A 22,411-nucleotide genomic window follows, 5' to 3' on the forward strand; every position below is an offset into this window, starting at 1 on the left:
TGTAGTTCATTGTATTGTAACCATATCATATTTCCAATGTCGTTACTCCCAACTAAAAGACAACTTCCAAGTAATACAATTCCTTATGGTTTTGTTATCAGTGAAGTACTCACACGTCCGATTTTCCATATATACAACAGATTGATTGACGTCAAAAAAAATGTGTGTGTGTAATTCACACACAGCAGAAGTGAAACTTCTGAAAATTTGCCTATATGAGAGATTGAGATGAACACAGAGTTTCAGGAGTATTAGGATAAATGTAAAGTAATACTTTTAAAAAAATACTAAAACATACATACTTGCAAAATAATACAATATAATAAATAATACAATACGCTTGCTTTTATTAGAGCTTTGTAATACGCAGGGGCAAACATATGCTTAAACACATACCAGAGGTTATTTGAGTAGGCGTATTTGATACATATTTATAAACTGCTTTGCGTTTTTATTTATTTATTATTTATAGTAGGTAATAGGTCAGCGAATATTTAGAGTAATTAAAAAAAACATTCCACTGTCGGATTGTATGAACTATGAACACAATAACAGTGATGCGGACTTGATGTATCATTTCGATATGAGCCTCTACGTGCTATACGTACATCCCTAGTCAAAATTTATAAACACACCGAAATCAGATTCGGGTAATGTCAAATAAGCAAAACGTACATTTTTATAAAACAATGCGTTAATTTTTGGTACGGCGTATGTTAAGATACTGAATAACGCTTGACTCAATTATTGCAAGTTCAATTCAAATAAACATGGATGAACTAAGATCTTTTTTCAACAATCCGTGCCCCTCGTCGTCCCAAATGGTGAAACTCCGCGGGCCTCTCACCGGTGGTTTTCGAATAACGAAAGACGATCCTTCAACCGAGCTGAATCGACGACAGGAGCACCGGCACGCAGTGATTTCGAGCGGCAAAAATTATGTGCATGAGGTTAAACAGAAAGAAACAGAGTTATATTTGAAGGTAATGAAAACTATCGATATTTCCATTTACCGTCAATTTACGTTTTTGTCTTTTAATATTAAAAGCGAAACTAAAATTTACTATCCAGTACCTGTGTGACAGATTTTTCTTTAAAATTGTTCAATCTTCTTCTCACCCTCTTTTAGATAAACTTAGAACTCTTTCACAGTCACTTCCAAGTAATCCACGGTCCATGCCTTGTCTTCCTTGCGCAATTTTTTCAATTTTGTTTCCCAATAAGATAAGTCGGTACCCTTCCTTTCCTTATAAAAGTTTTCGACCCTTGTCCTTCATCAATATTGAATTCATAATGAGGGGGTTACAATGAGCATGATGAATTCTAAATGAGATTGAATTCAAATGTTTGATTCCAAAATCTAGCCATAAATGTTCACGCAGGTAATTAAATATTTTATTTAATACTTGAAGCTGTTCGATTTTAAAATAAATTAATAAATCTTATTTTTTCCACTAAAAATTCTTCAGGCATAAATCCAATCCGTTTCAAATAACTTTTTCTTGGAATAATGTCCAAATTCTCTTCTCTCTATATTTAAAATACCTTGAAAATAAGACAGACATTGTTTGAGTGTGCTCTACATAACCTTAAAATAGTACTGTGGAAATTTGGATTCAAATGAAACTTTACTTACAATTTTTAGACTCGGACTTGGCTTACCACAATCATTGTCCCACTGGTTGTTAAGACAATCGGTGACAGTGGAATGGATGTATCTAAAAATCGGAAACATGGGATTCGTTCCCAACCCATGGTTTTCAAGTTCCGTCAATTGGACAAAACTGCTATTTCCACAATCTGTCGTCTTCGTTTCGGCCATGCATGCACCTCCGATTCATCTGGCAAAATTAAGGGTTAGAGCCCCATTCACTTTGTGAATGTGGCTTGGAGGAAGGAAGCTATCATTTATTCTTTAATCCCAAATTACGATATCCCCTATATAATATTCTTCCTGATAACGTCTCCCGCCCCACTAGTTTCAAGTGTATCCTCTCCTTGGTAGACTCTCCCTTTGTTAGACAGCTATGTAAATTTATAGAAATTAACAAAATAAAGTTATATAACATAGGTAACTGTCTAAGTCTAAAGTCCTTTCAGATTTTAGTATTGTCATATCTAATGCGTATGGTGTTATTTATTTATTGGTTTAAAATAATATTTCTATGCGTGATGTCTACTTATCATATACATGTTGTTGTAGATCACTAACATTTGGGGAAAACATCAATTCAATACGCTTCCATATATATTATAATTCTTTGTTCAATACTCTAGGAAAAAAAGAGAGTCAACTGTCACTCAAGAACTTGTCTTAACGTAGTGGTTATATTCTCTATGGAACTGTCAAATCCCCTTCGTTTATCTTCTCCCATTAACAAAAGTCTTCATATTAATAACTTAATACCCAGTAAATGTCAAAATAATAATAACATTTGGCTAATAATCAAGCTCGTCGCCAGTAATCAAAGAAGAAGAAGAAGAAAATTTACTATCAATTTATGCACAATAGTATTATTATTATGTTATCCACAAACGCACTTTGGAATGAACTGTCCTACTCGGTGATTGTGGGATGATACACAATTTCTAATGGGCTATCACTCCACCCAAATAATATTTAATTCAGAATGAGATGAGTCGCAGGGACAGTGGTAGTATAGCTGGTGGCATGGAGTCTCTGGAGCAGTTGTCTTCATGGAACGCCTCCAGCAAGGTGTTGCTCAGCTGAATGAAGCTATGACAGAAGTCTTAATAAATACTAGCCATGAAACAAACACCAATCTAGCCATAAAAACACAGCAGGTAAGAATATTATTAAAAAAACTTTTGGTGTTCTATTTTAAAATAATTTTTACCTTTATTGTTTTCATAAACTTTCTTGTAAATAATTTTCATATTGTTTTGCTTCTTATAAAATATTACTCTTCTTCTTCTATACTTTATTCTACTTTGATTTGGGGTCAGCATAGTACAATTAATTAGCATAGTAAAATTTTTTTTTAGTAATTTTATTTACATGCATAATGAAAAATTTATTTATAATTTTCTAGATTCTGGACCAATAGGTGCCACAGTGACGGATGATAGCTACCAAAACCGCAGACCATGTAGGATAGTGGTGACCCAACCCAGGAGGATTGCAGCTATGTCCATTGCTAAGCTGCGGTTGCACAGGAAAGAGGTTGGGATGTGGGAGGGCTTGTTGGTTATCAGGTAATATTTTAGAATGTGGATTGCTATTTGATTTTGCTTAAGTCTCTATATGTTTTTCTTTTCCCAAAATAAATGTTCCACAAGAACCATGTATGTTCACAAGATTTCAAGTAATCTAACAAACCTTTCTGTAGACACTCTATGTGACAAAACATGTTGACAAATTGCTCTCTTATTGCAAAGAAGGACAAATTATTAAACACACTTCAGCATTTATAGTATTTAAATAAATAACACAGTATTAGTCTCAATTATAGCATGCTCTAATTGCATTCTGCATTAATGACTGGACTAAAATGTGTTTCTCAGGTTGGTCTGGAGAACAACACATCACAACATTATGCATAAATTGGTGTTTTACTACAGAAGTTGGGTTAGTATAGACAATATATCTTCTAATTTAATTTTCATTTAATTTAATTTAATTATTTGTCAGCAGGATTACAGACTTATAACTATCTCGTAAATGTAAAAAAATAATAATAACCTAATTTGCTAATTACAAGCCTCCACCTATAAGTAATAAGTACAAACATGTTATAGAATGCAAAAAATATATTTCTCTCCCCTTACCTAGATTGATATAATATTTGTTGACAAATATTTGTGTTTTTTTGCATTCTAGTTGCTGCCAAGACAATGAATGAATACACCCACATAATTTTGGATGAAGTACATGAGCGTGGTCAGGAAATGGACTTTTTACTGCTTGTTGTTAAGAAATTACTCTACACTGTATCACCTGCAGTCAAGGTGGTGCTCATGTCGGCCACATTCAATAGGAAAGCATTTGCCGATTACTTCCTGATACCAACACCAATGGGCCTGCAGACATCTTTATGTATAAATATAGTCAAAAAGAATCCTATGTTCACAGTCAAAACTTTTTACCTGAATCATTTGAATAAATTTGGTTCGGTAAGTAATTTTGATAGTGGTTTGATTCATTAGGGGTTATTTTGTTGATAAAACATTTAATAATTTATTTTTTGTCAGGTACTTCAAAAAGCAATACCAAGGGATGGAGAGCCATGTATTACTCCAGAAATGCACCACCTGGTCATTAAATTATTAAATGCATTTGAACAAATAGATAAACAAGAAGATAACTACACAGATCGCTCTGAGGCAGATCTACCTTCTGTGTTAATATTCCTGCCCGGTATTAACGAAATAGAAGATTTGTATGCCAGCCTCACCGATCTTCAGTTACGGTAAGTTTTGTACGGATTATATTGTAGGAAATAGGTTAAAGCATACTTGATAGACTTAAATTAAACAAAAGCTTTTTGATATATAAATAACTAAATTCTAATTTTTTACTAACATATTTATTCAAGTGGTTCATAGTAGCAAAATGTAAATAATGTGGGCTAATTAACATTTTCTATTTATCATAAGCAGAACATAGGAGCATAAAATAAATACCAATGTTAATTATACCATTTGATTTTGTAACACAATACTGGCAGCACTCTAAATACTACCACTGTAGTAGTTTTATGTTTATAAAAAGTGTATTAATGTTAAATAAAAAATTAAGGAATAAAGTCTATGCCAGAATTTTCCTGTTCCACAATACATACACCCCATTACACAGGTGATCTACAGGAGGAGATGGTTTGTAATGGGGCAGAGTGAAAAGCGGATAATAGACATTCTCTTTGCTTATATTCACTATGTTACTACAATGTAAAATAATGTCCTCTGTCGCGAGATTCGAACGCAATGATATTGATATAATATTATAATAATATATAAATATATGAGGTATTGTGTTTTCCTAGTATTAAAATAGTTAACATAATCTATATATTGGTTGTGTTGTCCGCAGCGCGAAGGTGGCGGACGCGGAGTGTGCGCGCTACAAGTGGTGGGTGTTGCCGCTGCACTCCAGCATCACGGCGGACGAGCAGGTGCGCGTGTTCCAGCGCGCGCCGCCCGGCCATCGCAAGGTCATACTCGCCACCAACATCGCCGAGAGCTCCATCACCGTGCCAGACATTAAATATGGTAACGACATACTATACGATTTTGAAAACACTTTCTAAATAAACATTGTTTTCCTTTACTTCTAGAATAAAATGTCGTAACTGTTCGTAGTAGTATAATTAACTTTTAATTATAATCAATTATGTATTTTGACCTGTCATGAGTGCAACTATGTTCACCTATGTGACTAAAAATTATTAAATCTTTTTGCATAATATACTTTTCTATATGCTTTGTTTATAATTAATTGCCTCGTTGACAGTGATTGACTTCTGCCTGATGAAAGTGCTAGTAGCCGACGATGATACAAACTTCACGACGCTGCGGCTGTGCTGGGCCGCTAAGACCAACTGCGAGCAGAGAGCGGGGCGCGCGGGCCGAGTGAGGGACGGGCGAGTCTACAGGCTCGTCACTGATAAGTTCTATGTAAGTTATATTTAAATACCCCGTAAATTAATTGTGAGGTGCAGCATGTATTTAATTTTTAGTGTCAATTGTCTAGAATTCAGTTGCGTAGCGTAGGTTGTTGCCACCTAGAGCAAACAAAACAACAGGTGATTTAAAGAAATAGTGTCACGCGAGCCCTCCCTAGGCATTGGCACATGCAACAAAAATAAAAAAAAAAATAGGTGTACTTTGCAGCACTTTAAGGATCAACCCGGGGCGGACTGCCCGCCCCGCCCCAAGTACGCAAGGCCACTGCTAGACTTGAACCCCAGAATTCAGAGTTCTCAACTTTGTTACAATTTCGTTCATGATTAGTATTTGTCAAAATATCCAATATGAGCACATTTCAACCATTTAAACTACACTTTTTACCATGCACACATGAATCTAAATAATGAATTTGTTACATTATAAATGCAAATGGTTAATACGATCCATAGGACAGCCTGCAGCAAGATTGCGACCCAGAGATAGTGCGTTGTCCACTCGAACGACTGGTGTTACTAGCCAAGATGCTGGACATGGGCCCACCAAGCGACATCCTAGCACTCGCCATGGATCCCCCAGACCTGTCCAATATCCACAGAACCATACTGGTTCTCAAAGAGGTAACATGTGTACATGAATCAGACTTCCTTAATGTATGCAGAAATATAATTTAGATAAAAAGTTCCTTTTTTAACAATGCAAATGCTTCGGCAACTTTTACGTAGGTGTGTAAATTATATTAGCAATTATAATTGATAGATATCACACAAATATTATAAAAAAAAAATATTCTTCTCCCTAAAATCAACTTTCATCTTATAGTTTTTGGTGCAGCTCTGGTCAATGACTTTATTGCTTCTTGACTTGACTTGATTCGTATAACTGATTCTTGACAGACGGGAGCTCTGACGAAAACCATGGATGACGAATGGAATGCCTCAGACGGTGACATCACGTACCTGGGCCGTATCATGGCGAAACTCCCGATAAATGTGCAAGCGTCCAAACTAATTGTACTAGGCTACATATACGGGTGCTTCGACGAAACAGTGATCATGGGTATGTTGACTTGAAAATTTTGATATGGTAATTATTTTTTATTGGTTTACTGGGCATCTAAAGTTTTGGTACTGGATTGCCTAGCAGAGAGATGAAAGGATTGATGTATTCAAGTTTCAGGGTTCCATCAGTATATTTTGTCTCCTTCTTGTGATTATAAAAAATTATGTGTGTATTGAGTTATTGCTTGTTTTAACGGTAAAGGATTTTTTTTAACTCTGGCAACCCCCATTTTATTTTGCAATGTGGATGCAAAGATAAATCTCATTATTAGAAGTAGATAATGGCTATTAAAAATAATACGTAACTATGGGGTCAATATTATTATTCACAAATCTTTACACTGCAAGTTGGCACAAGTCAGTTTTGACAACAAATATTTGTTAATTTAGCTGCGGCGATGTCAGTCAAGAACATATTCAACACGCCGTTTCGCGAGCGACTCAATGCATACAATTCGAAACTGACGTGGGCAGATGGTTCTACTAGTGATTCTATTGCGTTGCTCAATGTTTATAAGGTAATAATAAATTTTAAAGTACCTATGTGTCGTAGTTTTATTTCAGAGTAGATAATGCAGATTGGTAAATCTAGCTGCTACCTAGGCTTAATGCATTCATATTTTTGTCTACTCCACGTAACCGTAAATGTATATTATTTTTAAAGTTTAGTACCCAAAAGCGGCGATAGCCTAGTTGGTTGTGGAACGGACTGCCGAGACGAAAGTCCGCAGATTCTGACTATTCTAAAAAAAAATTATGTTTGTATTCTTTGTGAATTATCGCTTGCTTTAATCGGTGAAGGAAAACATCGTGAGGAAACCTGCATACCTGAGAAATTCCCTATAGGAATTTTCGAGGGTGTGTGAAGTTTACCAACCCGCACTAGGCAGGCGTGGTGGACTAAGGCCTAATCCCTCTCAGTAGTAGAAGAGGCCCGTGTCCAACAGTGGAACAGTATATAACACAGGGCTGATATTATTATATTATTAGTTTCTAAGTGTAGCGGTTCAGTGTTGAGTGAAGGAGCGTTGCTGCAGGTGTGGAGCCACCTGCGGCAGCAGCAGCAGTTCCGCGCGGCGGGCAGCGAGGCGACGTGGGCGCGGCGCTTCTACGTGCAGGCGCGCGCCCTGCGCGAGCTGCACCTGCTCGTCACCGACCTGCGCGCGCGCCTGTCGCGCGAGGGGCTCCACCCCACCGACACCTCGCCCTGGGCCCGCCACGAGCTGCCGCTCGCGCTCAAGGTAACCTCTTCTCCAGGGTATCAAACACGCCAAATTAACGGAACTAGACATTTTTTTATGTATTTAATAATTCTGAAAGTCCCAGTTAAGGATATGTAATTCACTGCCATATTTCAATCTCATTATTAGGTTTTCCCGGATAAATCTCGAGATAAAAAGTACCCTACTCAGAGGCAATCTATAAGTTAAAGAATTTTCAAAATCGTTTTAGTGATTCCAGAGATTAGCTCCTTCTACAACCTTACAAAGTTTTCCTTTCTATTAGTATAGATGAGGAAACTTTAAAAATGTAATATTTTAATCCACAGATAATTTTAGCAGGCGCGTTCTATCCACAATACTTTGTCCAAGTGTCACAAGACGAGTCCCGGGAACGGGACGCGGTGCGCACGCTGAGCGGACAGGATCCACGGAACTCGGTATGTAATTTAATTAATTATAAACCTTATTCTTCTTTATTTAAAGTTATAATTATGTTGTAACAATAATTTGTAAAATATTAATTCGCAGGTGTATTTGACCAACTTCCCGGACAACCAACCCGGTGAAATATACGCAACCTCTATCAAGAAAATTATTCGGCAACAGATAGGCGACGAGCCACTTGTCACCTTTGATAATAACAGCAGGTAAATATTTGTATACAACCGATAGCCACGCGGAAAGTATTTAAAATATGTAATATATTATAAAATTATGTTGATAGATGTCAAGAATCAAAATATCAGTGACCAGTGATTCTTGGTTCATCGCGCAGATACGAATAAACAAAAAAAAACATTCACGTCGAATTGATAACCTCCTCCTTTTTGAAGTCGGTTAAAAAGGCACGTGAAAGCGCCACTCCTTTAAATTAAATTTTAGTTTCTAAAGCGAAATAAAATAGTATATACGATTTATGAAACACAATATTAATCTAAAATGTATGTAAAATCCTAAAAAAAAGTTATCTTTTTTATGGCTTTACCGTTACAGTGGCAATTTTCCCATTGTTAAAATGTGTAGATTGTGATGTTGCACAAAAAGCATAACTTCAAATTAGAATATTTTTCTACCTCTTCAGTTCTTTAAGTTCCGGTCTGAAGTGTGTTATAAAATGTTGCATACAGATGTTATTTATTAATTTATGCAGAAAAGTATACCTCACATTTGACAACGGCAGCCACATGTCAAGAGGTGACCGAGACAAAAGCGGGGTGAGTTTCATTTATAAGTATATTAATTGATCTAATAAGAAAATTGTTTAAAAGGTTCCATACTTCAACCCTTATAGGATCACCTTGTTTCCATTTGCTTGTCTAGACCTTTATTCTCAAATGCTCTAAGGTCTCTTTCAGCTGTGAAAAATCAAATTTGTTATTGATCTCGATTTCAAGATGTGACTGTTTTTGTCGCACATTTTTGTATATTTTGCGATTTCAATCCAAAACCAATAGCAAACTTCCCATTGGTCTAGAATCATGAAATTTGACAAGAAGCAATGTCTTACAGAACAGGTAAAGCAGAACCTCTGAAAACTAAAACTGTACTCTAGTATAACAAAGAAACTAATTTGTACGGAACACTCGGTGCGCGAGCCCAACTCGCGCTAGTCCGGTTGTTTATACATGTCATTGGTGATTCAGATACTGGATTAAAGTATACCTATTTTATACTATTATTATAAGGTCAGCCCGTCAGGTCCGTCTGCGTGGTAACACGCTACCATCATTACATTATAAACAATATAGGAAACTCGTAGTAGACATAAAAAAATATGTATATTGATTGTTTTATTGAAATATTTTTAAGTATGGCTGAAATACAAATGATTCTATATGAATGTTTTAGGACCCCACTATACCTGGCCAAGTAGCACTACCAGTGTACAAGTGCATCAAGTTTAGACAACTGCGATTGGATGTGAGAATTCCATTATTGCCGTAAGTAAAATGGCCGTTTTTTTTTAATAATTATAATATTTTCTTAGTGACAGTGGTGAGTAGTAATAGTCTAGTTGGGTGTGAAGCGGACTGCCGAGACTAATGTCCGCAGGTTCAAATCCCAAGAGCAGCCCCTGACTTTTTAACATGATATGTGTTTCTTTGTAAATTATCGCTTGCTTTAATGGTGAAGGAAAACATCGTGAGGAAACATACTTTTTGTACTTTGCTCTCTTAGCAAATAATAGGATTTCTTAAATAGATGACGCTAACATCGTCCAGGTAGCGTTTTAAATCGATACAGTATATCAGGAACTTTTGTGGCGAGAAGGCTTCACTTGAGCGAAGCGACGAGCACCACCTAGTAGAGGAAGTAACAATGAAATCCATACTAATAAAGAAATTAATCTAAACTCGCGGTGCTAATCATGTCTCCTTACCCACAAATAAATACTTTTTAGATTTTTCGCTTGTGGATTCCAACATCCAAGACAAAGACTTGATCTCAGTGTGGCTTCAGGATGTGTAAATGAATTTTGTTTTTTATGTTGTATCAAAACGGAATTCCTTATTATACAGTCCAGACAAGGCAAATATCCTCGCAGAATCTTTGAGAATGGAGAAATTGGATTTGAAGATGGAAAATATGGTGCCGCGCCTTCCCGAAGTGAATGACACCCACTTCCCACTCAAAATATGTCATGTAAGTTTTGTCATTTTGTAATTTCCAATTAATATTCAATGAATATATTTACATATGGGGCATTCCACGTGAAGCGGGCACGAAAAAAAACTCGATGTCTCAGATTTTCGTAATATTTGATTATGTTATACCTGTATATGTCCTCGATCCAGATACAAAATATTATTAAAGTATAAAGCCTGGTAAGCGAGTTAAAGGACTTTGAAGTTTTGACTGGCCGGCTGGTATACGCCACTTCGAATCCAATTATCAAGTTTTTAAATGTTACAATAAAATAAATAAAGCAATGAAATAAATACTTCATTTAATGAGCTTTTTGATTGTATTTTTTGAAATTGAAAAATGTTTTTTTTTATTTGAAAAAAATGTGTTTGAAAGTTACAAACTTGTATTTCACAAAGTTGGCATATTTATATTTTTTAATATTTTTCTAAAAATAGCTGCTATTGTATAGATAATCCCTGCGAAGTTTCATAATGGGCTGAGAAGTAGTTTAGGAGCTAGACCGATTACAGAGCCGAAGCCCGGCGCTCGCCAGAAAGAGCGAAGTAGTAAAACTTTCAATTAAACTAAATACTTTCGATTAGAGTATTTTATCATGTTTTGCATCGCTCTAACGATTCAATTACATCTGATTATAATATAAAAAAATATATTTATATTACTGACGGTGCACAACAACATTTGAAACTTGGCAAGGATAATCTATATACAATATTGGCTATTTTAGTAGAAAAAAGTTATTATATAAATATGCCAACTTTGTGAAATACAAGTTTGAAACATTAAAAAAAATAAATAAATAAAATACTTTATTTATCACGTAGGCGAACAAAGTTGCACTTATGATACGTCAAAACAAAGAATAAGAATAATTATTATTTCTAAACAACTATTAAAATCACTTATATAACTATGGAGATTTTAAATTAGGGATAAAGTTTATACAAAAGACTAGGTACAAACCGAAGTAACCAGCTCGGGCTGGCAAGTAGGGGAAATAGAAGGGTAACGCGTCGCGATCTCACCGGCGAGGATATGAGCCCTAACCTAGCTAACCTACCAGCCTTTCACTAGCTACCTAAGTGATGACTACCCGAAGAAGAAAGGCAGAAAGAAACTCCGGGCTTTTTTTTTTGTCATCAATTGTTCAGTACTTCTTTTGTATTTTTTTCCAAGTCTTTCTTGTACATAGTCACAATAGTTATATAAGCTAATGCACGCACATCACCGTTACCATGGGATAAGATGAAATCCAATCGATTAAACCTGGAGCGGCATAAAATAAAATTAGCGATAGCTAATAAAAGAGAACATAGATTCATACTTAAATAATGGCGTACAGCGTGCATTCGCCTACATTTACAATCATAGTTTTCAATCATGAGAAAAGAAAAAAATTAGTGATATTGAACAGGCAAACACAACATGATCGGGTGGTCGTCTTTCAAAAATTACATTTCATAAAGATATGATATGATTATGTCAAATTAGAACTATAGAAATGTCATTATTATAAAAAAAAAAAGCATGTGAGACATGTAACAAAGACATTTTAGGCAGTTAATTAATTACTAATGTGTGCTAACATGGTGGGTCATTGTGTGCAGGACAAACTTTCCAAACCGTCTTATCATTAAGGTAATCAGATACAGTATAGTATCCTTTACACATTAATTTACGCTTAACATAACACTTGAATTTTTGTTCGGTCAAATTGGTAATTTCGAAGGGAAGTTTATTATAGAACTTAATGCTATTAACTAAGAAAGATTTATTGGTTTTACAGAGCCTATGATTAGGGACAACCAATTTATTTTTATTTCTGGTATTTAGACTATGCAAGACACTGTTTTTAATAAAAGTACTAAGGTTTTACGTACGTACATTATATTCTGAAAAATATATTAAAATATATGTGAATAATAATAATAAATAGTAGTAGTAATAATAAATATGAGTTTGTGGCATTGATGTTCTAGCCTATATGTATAAGCGGTCGAGTATCGTGATGGCTTTGTTTGATGCGTTATGTAAACTAGCCTGTGTCTCCAGGCGTTTTAGGTTACCACCGAGACCGTCAAATTGCCCTTCTGCCATGTGAAGTGCCACGAAAATGAAATTCTGCATTTTACCACAATCCTGTTTGAAATATAACAAGTTAATACAATTAAATCTTTTAAAATGTTGTTGTGCACCGTCAGTAATATAAATATATTTTTTTATATTATAATCAGATGTAATTGAATCGTTAGAGCGATGCAAGACATGATAAAATACTCTAATCGAAAGTATTTAGTTTAATTGAAAGTTTTTACTACTTCGCTCTTTCTGGCGACCGCCGCGCTTCGGCACTGTAATCGGTCTAGCTCCTAAACTACTTCTCAGCCCATTATGAAACTTCGCAGGGATTATCTATACAATAGTAGCTATTTATAGAAAAAATTAAAAAATATAAATATGCCAACTTTGTGAAATTCAAGTTTGTAACTTTCAAACACATTTTTTCAAAGAAAAAACATTTTTCAATTTCCAAAAATACAATCAAAAAGCTCATTAAATGAAGTATTTATTTCATTGCTTTATTTATTTTATTGTAACATTTAAAAACTTGATAATTGGATTCGAAGTGGCGTATACCAGCCGGCCAGTCAAAACTTCAAAGTCCTTTAACTCGCTTACCAGGCTTTATACTTTAATAATATTTTGTATCTGGATCGAGGACATATACAGGTATAACATAATCAAATATTACGAAAATCTGAGACATCGAGTTTTTTTTCGTGCCCGCTTCACGTGGAATGCCCCATATGACAATTACAATTACTACCTCAGTGGCGTAGTTGTATTACGGTACGAATGCTGTGCTGAGGTCTTGGGTTCAGTCCCCGGGTCGGTCAAAGCGATATTAGGTTTTTCTATCCAATATCAGCCCGTAGACTGGAATTTGTGCCCGATATGGCGATAGGTTCGCCCCCCATCACACCATGTGATGGAATGCACACGGCGAAAAGTGGGTGCATCTGTTGCTTCTCTGCCTACCCTTTTAGGAATAAAAGGCGTGCGTATGTGTATTTTATATGCCACGTATAAGTTCAGTATATTAGTTTCCTTAAATTATCAAAAATAATTCATTATATTTAACACGCACTTAATCCAAATGTGATATAATATCTGACACAAAAAGTATGCGTCAATTAATCCACCCAATTTTTATATATACAAAAATCCAGTTGCAACAAATAATAATTTACAAATATATTTTTTTAATTAGTTTGTACATTTTGGCATAACTCGGTGCTATTGTGAACAGTCTACATTCGAATACTTACATGTTTTATATTTTAAGCTATTATTACGGAATAATGAGAGATTACACGAAATAACAGAATTTTGTAATTCCTGTCAAATATTTATAGTTAGATTATCTTCACTCGTCTAGAGGTATCTTCGCTCGACAAGAACCACAAACTTGAAGTGTATTTCAATCAGGTCATCGACGTGAACAAGTTCTGGGCTCGCTACGACGACGAGTCCACCGCCAGCGACTTGCGCGACATCACGCTCGCGCTCAACTCGCGGTTGCTGCTCGCGCCCACGCACTCCCTCGCCGTCGGGGAGCTGCTCGCCGCGCTCTTACACTGACGCCGCGGGCACCACCGTGCACCGCGTGCGACTGCTCAAGATATTGCCCAGGGACATGCTGGAGGTATCACATCATACAAATAGCTACAAATAAGTTAAATTAACATGTCTAAATGCAAAATAAATGTCTATTTGTAGTATAGTCAAATCTGGTTTTAAGATTGTCGTCAACTTTGACAATGATTCGTGGGAACAGACCGCGAATACAGCACTGTGAGAAAAAAGGTAGTTGAAAAATAGTATCAGTGATTATGAGCGGAGGTCAGTACGTACGTGTGTGTGGCCAGGTGCTGTACGTGGACTACGGCACGCTGGGGCGCGTGAGCACGAGCAGCGTGCGCGCGGTGCCGGCGGGCGCGCGCGCGCTGCCGCCGCTCGCCATGCGCTGCCGCCTCGCCGCGCTCGCGCCCGCGCCCGTGCTCAACGACCGCGCCGCCTTCACGCCGCAAGCGCAGCGCGTCTTCAAAGAGATATTGACGCGGGGACGCCTGCTCGCCAAGGTATCGCATATTCAGCAACATAGACCTAACCAAAATATATATTCGACATATAATAATAATGCGGCTCGAGTTGAGCCACTCCGACCATATTTCTGCAGCTCATTTTTTTCCCTCTCAATCAGGTATATTCTGTGGTGCACGGCGTGGTGTCTATAGAACTTCTGGCCGAAGGCGGACAACTCAACGTCAACCAAGAACTGATAAAGAAAGGATTTGCTGTTTCGTGTGAAGAGAGCTATGAATCTAAGGTATATTTTATTGATGTCACGCCACATTACGGGATAAATGCAGTTCAGTATTCGCCGAATACTGGACTGCAGCTACGATATTCATCGAACTTTAGTACCAAAAGAGGGGGTCTCTTGTGGTACTGAAGTTCGATGGCTCTCAGAAATTGTTAACACAGATATTAAGGCGAGGATAGTCATATTTATTTTACTTTACTATGCAAATAAAAATAACATTATGATGAAGCAGATCTACAGTTACTGAATTTATCTACGAAAATTACCTAGTAAAATCTTAATACATATTGTAACGCGAACGTAAGTAACATACTTCTACACCCGGCTTGTAACATTATCCGAACCGAGCGTATGCATCACGCCTCGTACCAATCCCGTCCCCTCCGTCCCCGCACTCCCCCCCGCTAGTGTCCGGCGACGACACCCGTGAACGGTACACGCGCGCGCGCCAATGTCGTATGAACATATTCTAATTATATTAGCTCGTTTTATGTTAATTTGTTTGTGTAATATATGGTTGTGCTCCGAACCCCGTGTTCTAATTAACACCCAACACAAAGTATTCCAGCACTACAACATTTTAATAGCTAATTATTTTCGTCAACATTTTGTTTCCTAAATATTACCTTAAAAGGAATTATTCTGCTTCAGTTAAACCACGACCTTCGCGAAACTGCAAACGAATTGGATATGGCACAAATACGCGCATACAACAGGGAACAAACTGCATCAGCATTCAACGAACTACGAGAGCTGGAGCCGCCTAACGCCAAAGAATGTATCGCTGACGTCTCCTTAAAAGGACCTTTCAGGTATAAACTTCACCCAGTACAGCGACAATATATACATGATAACACAAGCTATTTCTTTATGACCAAACTTGTAAGCTAAACGGAACCTAGTGCTTCGAAGTTTTGCTCAACGTATTTTCATTATATGATTTAATAACCGGTAAACTCATCCCTCGATTTACAAGTCTAGTAAATAATTTTCATTACAGAAAACCTAATCATTTGTAATTATGTTATCATAAGTGTATTCCTCAAGTTCTGGTTTGGAGTCCCAAGCAACGAAACAATGATTATAAGTGATTATCTAATATTAATGGTATTATGAAGGTTTTTAAAGAAAAGTATTAGCAACGAGATTTTATTTTCAGTCCCCTGGAAACATCAGTACACACGTTGATGTACGCGAGGCGTGAGAAACCAGTTCACATTGAATGGAACTCTGTGAATTCAGTACTGTTGGACACCGACCCGCAGCTTGCATATGAGAGGTAACGTTTTTATAATGGATAAGCATAAAAAACTATTCTATGTCGTTAATGCTGCGCGTGCGCTGTGGTGCGGATGCGAATAACGAAGCTACAACGATCACTCATATATGTACAAGATTCTTCCGTATTACTACTATTGTCCTATTCCTTAGTTACGTCATTACAATGTATACCCAGAAACATGATTAATTTGTCCGTTTGTAGATTGCTGGTGGCCGCAGAAGTGAGTCAGAGTGAGAACAACAGTAAGTTGTTGCTGCGCCACACGACTCTGATGCCCAACATACCTGCGCTGCCAGCCATCATCTCTCTTCTCTATTGCCCCTGTGTGGAGTAATACTTGTTAAACAAAAAGATCATTTAAATATTAATAATTATCTATGAATAAATAAGTATTGTTAGCAACTGCATTTAAAGAGTCTTTGGCATGAAAAGATGTAAGGAAAATAACGCGTCAGTTTTACAGTTTGAGTATTACAGCTATTACCGACATTTTGGAATTATACTATTATTTCCCTCGGTGTTCTCTACGTTTTATATCGTCCTTTATTCTTTTAGTACAATGATTCTCACGTTTTTCATAATTATTTTTAGTCCGACTCTGACGTTACAGATTACAATGATATGTGTATATTGCTATCTCGTATAGCTTCATGCTGAGTGGTTACCTACATGTCCGGCTAAAACATGCAGCTTAACATTATATTATATAAAAAAATATGTATAGCTTATAGTTGTTAGTATCCTGGGGCCTTATTCTCTTTTATTATGAAATTAGCGTGGAATGATACTCTGTATGTCAAGTTTTATTGTTTTAAACTGGACGCAGTGCGTTACGTGTTTTTACTGACTGTCAAAATAACGTGTGGCATAGAGAATACGGCCCCTGTTTTGTTAACGGTACGTGCTTGAGGTGTGTGGGTGTGTGTGCGCAGCGCGGAGTTGCGGCGCGACGTGCGGTGCTTCGCGGTACGTGAGCGCGCTGTGCGGGCTCGGCTGCGACGAGCGCGCTGCGCTGCGCTTCCCCGAGCACGTGACCTGCTTCTTGTCACCGTCGACGCAGACCTCGACGTCGACGACATCGGGCTCGTGCGTACTCACCACTGCTACTACTACTATTACTAATACTACACACTACTAACCGTTCTTTATAACTATCTAAGAAGGAATGAAGAAACAATCGAAATCAACACCTAACAGGTCACGTACACTACTGGTAAACCAAGATAATAATAACCTACTCGATACATCGATATTTACATATATATGTACTACGTACTAGAGTCGGCGTTCTGAGCTTTCATTGTGTTCAACTGAATTGAACTGCAATCCATTCAAACTGACTTTAGTATGGTGTTAATATTGACAGCTTGTGGTTGTGTACGGAGTGGCGCTCACGATATAAGAACCCGAGTCTAAATGTAATAAAGAACTCGATTTGAATAAAAAATATTAGTCAAATATGTAAAATTATTTATTGTTTAAGTGAATAAATAGATTATAACAGTGACGTTTTGGTGCCATTTTAGTTCAGATTTTGAACAAATAGCTTATATAGACGTTCGTGTATATAGAATATACGTCAATGTCTTATATTAATGCTTGACAGGTAGAACATTGCATGCTCTGGATAATACAATTTTCGTGCATACAATTTTGTATGTAAAATCAATACAACACCTAAGATTCTGTAATTCCTAATCAACCAATATATTTATTACAAATTTCCACCTTTATAATATTAGTAGGATTGTGCGACAAAATAAATATTTATTTGTATTGTGTTACACTACGGAATACAGTACCTAACAACCTAACAAGGACATCTTGTAATAGTAAATGTAAAAGAAAATAAATAAATATATTTTACAGATCAACCACATCCGGCACTTGACCGACTATATGATGTATTGTGCGGACGGACAAGACATGCCCACGCCCGACGACGACTTCCGACCTCAGATACCGGCCATCATACGCAAGGATCTCATGCAGTACGTAATTACATATAATTACAAAAAGATTAACATTAATCGCCTTCGTTAATTTATTAAACTATATTCGAGTAATTAGAAATAATAAATTCAAATTCAAATTAGTATATTGCATCGTTAGTTTTGGTATTGTTATCTATTATTAATATAGGATATATCTGCAAATTGGATTTTGATAGAACGGTCGAATATTTTCTATCCCGCCACGGCAAAACGACTAAACTATACGCCGTTTTCAATAAACCAACTGTACGAGCCAATAACAATCATACAGAATTTTTCGTGCATATATTTGTCAATGTGTACTAAATACAGACAGTCGTAACAAAATACTCGTCACGCGCTAATAAAACTATAAACATACGTGCGACTCAGATAACTAAACGTAAACTTTTAATTATTTATACTTTAAAGTGGTCTGGCGTTAACTATTTTGGCCTACAACAACAACACAACTACTACCAGGCACCGTCAACAGCGAAAGCCTCAACACCATCCGAATCGCTTTTTTCAATTCCTTGCGAAAATGGACCAATTAGATCACATATTTTTTGACATGCTTACAAATGATTTACTTTGATTCGTTTATTCTCGGATCGGATCGAAGGCCAATATTGAGATCTTTTATTAAAATGGCCGCAGGGTCGCCACTGCTCGCTGGTCCCAATGATAGAAGAAGTATAGAGGATGGGTAATATGGTCACGTGACATGCGGCACATTTCATGAACAAAATGGTGCCGACTCCGCCCCTTACAATAGTGATATGCTAGTACCGAAAATTTTGTATCGACATCGAAGAATTAAGAGAGACAAACAAGCCCCAAAAGATCAAATACGAAAGGGGTTAGGAACTACCATAATATAAATATAACAAATCATAATGTAAACAAACAAACTGAAACTGATTTATAAGTAACAATTGTTAAACAAAGCAGTACCTGTTGTGACAAACATCCAGTTGTGTTTGATCTATATTTGTATGTTGCACTATTCCTTGCTAAAAATTTAAGTTACAGATTAAGATATTTATTTAATACATGATAAATGGAATAAGATAGCGTAGCCAGCAATTATTTGGTTGGTTTTATTTTATTTTATTATTATGCTCTTTGATCGAGAAACATAACTATGGTTCAGCAAACTAAAATCAATGACCGTAAAATGGTGGTTAAGATAATCAATTATAATAATTATTTGCAATAACAACAATATGATTATGTATCTATTTCCGTGCATGCAAAGGTTGCTCGAAACATAAGACCGCCAATTGTAAAATATATCTTACATTTCATCTTTATGTTGTTTCTTTTATGTTTATCTATTCTTTTATGTAACAATTCTAATTTTATTCATAGCAATATATTAAAGTAATATTACTACTTATTAGGTGAAGTATAATAATCATTACTATTTTACTTATCGCGAATATTGTTGGAAAACAGTTATCTTTACTCGCGTTAATTAAACGTGTGGTTTATGCATATCTTCTCAAAATGTAAAGAAATATGTATTTGGTGTAGGATTCCAATCACGTCGCTCAATATTCTCAATTCATTTTGCCTTGGTTTTAAATTTTTGGTTATCTTAAAAAATATTCTAATTTCACTTAGTTTGTCCTTCTGAATAATACAATATTGATGTGTGCTCTAACATTCTTTCAAAGACAAAAACCGTAACTGATAAACGGGCGTCTGTTAAAATATCGATATCAATAATTTCTAAACAAATCCACCCATCCCTAAGCTCGTGTGTAAACAAACATAATGATTTTAATGTGTATAAATCACGCCTAAAAGGGTCCAAAGCTTAACAAACCAGATTCACATATCATTTTAATTGATAAAATCACATCCAAAAAGTAATTATACAAATATATTTGCTAATTTTCGGTAAAACAGTTACTAACCTATGAAAATATATTTCGGGTCTTTCTTGCGTGAATTCGATTTGCATCCTTTCACACAACACTGAGTCATTTTCGAAACTTAACAAATACACTAATAAACACACTGAACAATTGAGAATATGATTATATTACTTTAAATTCAATATTTATGAAGATTTGTTTACATCGTCTGACACTACATGTACTTGCCGACTGGCCAGCATAAAATGGCGTTTCTGCCGCAAGGCGGTCCCAGTGTGTTGAAGTAAACGAAATAGTGCCATATGCGAAGAAAGCAATTATTTTTGTCTTTTTGTTGCGTTCCAAATAAGCTTTGAGTAAAAGAGATAGACATATATATTGACAATTCTGCGTCGATTTCCCTAACATAAATATAACTTATTCATATAGCTAACTTTTGAGGCCTGTCCTCTTTATATTTAGTCATTGGCTGGTCCATATTCGACATGCCGCGTAATAGTTTGTTTACTAATGAAGTAACGAGTTTCAAACTCTGTCTGTCATCTGTCACTATGTTTGGAATGCTACCTAAAAGCAGCAAAGCTTAGACAGCTGAAGGCGAAACCACTTGTTATATCTCTTTACCAGGCAGCCCATTGTTCTGGTCGGACATTTGACTCCAGAATGTGACCAATTTTGAGTGTTTAACTATATCCACAAAACTTATTCAAAGTTATAAACTATTCAAGAAATAAAAGACTATTTTACTATATTCCTTGCAAGACACATTCAAACAATTATGAACCTGTAAAAATGTCATTTGAATGAATGTGTCTGGTGGGACACAAAAATCCAATTATTCTACCTTTGTGCAGTCTAATGCGTTACGATAGAGAGTGTGTGTTACAATGACACGAAATTAACTTAAAAGGGTTTTATATTTTTCAAATGCGCAGTGTTTCTTGCGGATATTTATTGTTCTTACAACTCGCTGATTATCTGACTGTTTCAGATAATAAGCGAGTTGCTTATTATATTTTTTGCCTGTTTCAATATATAAATAAATAACGATAATATGTAAAGTATAGCTCAAGCCATAATTCCATTTGTGAATGCTGTATTGTTGTGACCCGCCAGGCTGCTGATGAAGCGGCGGCGGGCGCGCGCGGCGCAGGCGGTGGCGGAGGCGTGGGAGTGGCGCTCCGTGCCCGAGGACGAGCTGCTGGAGATGTCGGCGCCCGACATGGCGGCGCATGCGCTGCTCTACCCGCTGCACGTGCCCATCGACCTGCGCCCGCTCTCCAGGGAACACCTGCGGGAACTCAAGCAACAGAACGACCAGCTCAAACTGCTCGTCAGCAGGTACGCTTGCACTACACAATATATCTTAATAAGCTACTTATTTCAATTAATTATTTAAAGTTATTTAATGGATGTCAATATAATATGCAGGGTTTTTATTTACAAAATAATAAATCATTGTTATTAATAATCTTGCATAGCCTCTGTTTATTATTGTCAATGACTACAGAAATTTTGATAATCAAACCATTGAGTTCCTTGTTCTCAATAATGAAATCGTCTTTGTTTATCGTCAGGATCCCCGTGTCGTCGAGTACAGAGATGGCATGCACGCTGTGCAACACAAACCCGATGCCGATGCACGCCATGCGCATACACCTCTACTCCAACGCTCATCAAGAGAAGGAAGAGGACTTCCTCATATTCCAATCATAAACATATATTATTATTATTGTTATCTATAAACTACGTGATAGAAAAAATCTTTAAAAAGTGAGATTGTTGATTCCTGTCGTCAAAGTGATTCAAACGTAATTTTGGCTTTATTAGCATAAGTAATATACTTTGTTTTTTTTTACGATCTGTGATAGATCTTTCTCTTTTTTTATATTCTTTGTTTGCCTACTTAGTTGATTGACTGTGTTGTAGCTGAGCCCTATGACTGAATATTACATTCATAATTTAGTTTTTATGTTTGAAACTTTAAAAATGTTATTACTAGGTTAACATAAGTTCGTAAACCATTGCCATGTAAAGAAGTTGTTTCATTAATAAAAGTATTAATCGACTCTTTTTGTTATTTTAATTATACATTATTGTAACTATAAGGACAAGAATACTAATTCTTTGCGGAGAATATTTTTAAGCTACAATGGTACTTAAGATATTTTGGAAGTCAAGTCACAACATTATTATTCGTCACAGCATCGCGTCGTCTGCGTAGGCTTGCATCAGTAACCCCAAACCATACTATGAGGACGCATAATGCGCACGAACGCAGTGTTGGTAATTTAGTTTTTTTTTGCCCTC

The 22,411-nt window shown here is 36.3% G+C and overlaps 1 protein-coding gene across 1 annotated transcript; it reads left to right on the forward strand.

The window, feature by feature from the left end:
• The first annotated feature begins 594 nt into the window (after positions 1–594).
• Positions 595–22,174, forward strand: LOC115443387 (probable ATP-dependent RNA helicase spindle-E). The gene is given in 33 exon segments (XM_037438257.1): positions 595–983; positions 2,630–2,708; positions 2,711–2,805; positions 2,968–2,971; positions 3,054–3,163; positions 3,166–3,216; positions 3,526–3,589; positions 3,842–4,134; positions 4,213–4,430; positions 5,051–5,229; positions 5,471–5,634; positions 6,096–6,263; positions 6,540–6,702; positions 7,095–7,222; positions 7,742–7,945; positions 8,254–8,364; positions 8,456–8,574; positions 9,078–9,141; positions 9,776–9,867; positions 10,447–10,570; positions 14,063–14,203; positions 14,205–14,279; positions 14,503–14,715; positions 14,838–14,963; positions 15,612–15,772; positions 16,120–16,239; positions 16,444–16,572; positions 17,175–17,202; positions 17,204–17,275; positions 17,278–17,328; positions 18,112–18,233; positions 21,218–21,442; positions 21,679–22,174. Coding segments are annotated over 33 exon segments (4,245 nt in total). The 5' UTR covers positions 595–770; the 3' UTR covers positions 21,818–22,174.
• The last annotated feature ends 237 nt before the right edge of the window (positions 22,175–22,411 follow it).

Source organism: Manduca sexta, chromosome 13, assembly GCF_014839805.1.
Source record: "Manduca sexta isolate Smith_Timp_Sample1 chromosome 13, JHU_Msex_v1.0, whole genome shotgun sequence".
NCBI classification, from domain to species: Eukaryota; Metazoa; Arthropoda; class Insecta; order Lepidoptera; family Sphingidae; genus Manduca; species Manduca sexta.